The sequence below is a fragment of the Egretta garzetta genome, unplaced genomic scaffold (genome assembly GCF_000687185.1).
Source record: "Egretta garzetta isolate BGI_Z169 unplaced genomic scaffold, ASM68718v1 scaffold1006, whole genome shotgun sequence".
Taxonomy (NCBI): domain Eukaryota; kingdom Metazoa; phylum Chordata; class Aves; order Pelecaniformes; family Ardeidae; genus Egretta; species Egretta garzetta.
Window position 1 is genome coordinate 34,520 of NW_009259872.1, and position 274 is coordinate 34,793.

At 62.8% G+C, this 274-nt stretch overlaps 1 protein-coding gene across 1 annotated transcript in view; it reads left to right on the top strand.

The window, feature by feature from the left end:
- Nucleotides 1-270, top strand: part of PATL1 (PAT1 homolog 1, processing body mRNA decay factor) — a gene marked incomplete at its 5' end in the record, with an annotated part of 12,877 nt that extends 12,607 nt beyond the window's left edge. Inside the window, 1 exon segment of the mRNA XM_035895645.1 lies at nt 117-270. Within this exon segment, the coding sequence (XP_035751538.1) occupies nt 117-270 (154 nt within the window).
- Between the last annotated feature and the right edge of the window lie 4 nt (nt 271-274).

Sequence of the window (274 nt, forward strand, 5' to 3'; positions counted from 1 at the left end):
GACAGGGCACGGCACCGCCTCCTGCTTGGTTCCAGTGCCAAAAGAAGCTCGAGGCGTGCGTAGCCCGGGGCACCCCGAGCACCCAACCCCTCTCACCCCTCCCTTCTCTCCGGCAGGACGGAGCTGATGCTCATGGCAACCCGGGAGCTCCTGCGCATCCCTCAGGCGGCCTTGGCCAAGCCGGTGTCCATCCCCTCCAACCTGATCTCCCTTTTCTCTCGCTACGTCGACCAGCAGAAGCTGAACCTGTTGGAAACGAAATTGCAGTGAGTGT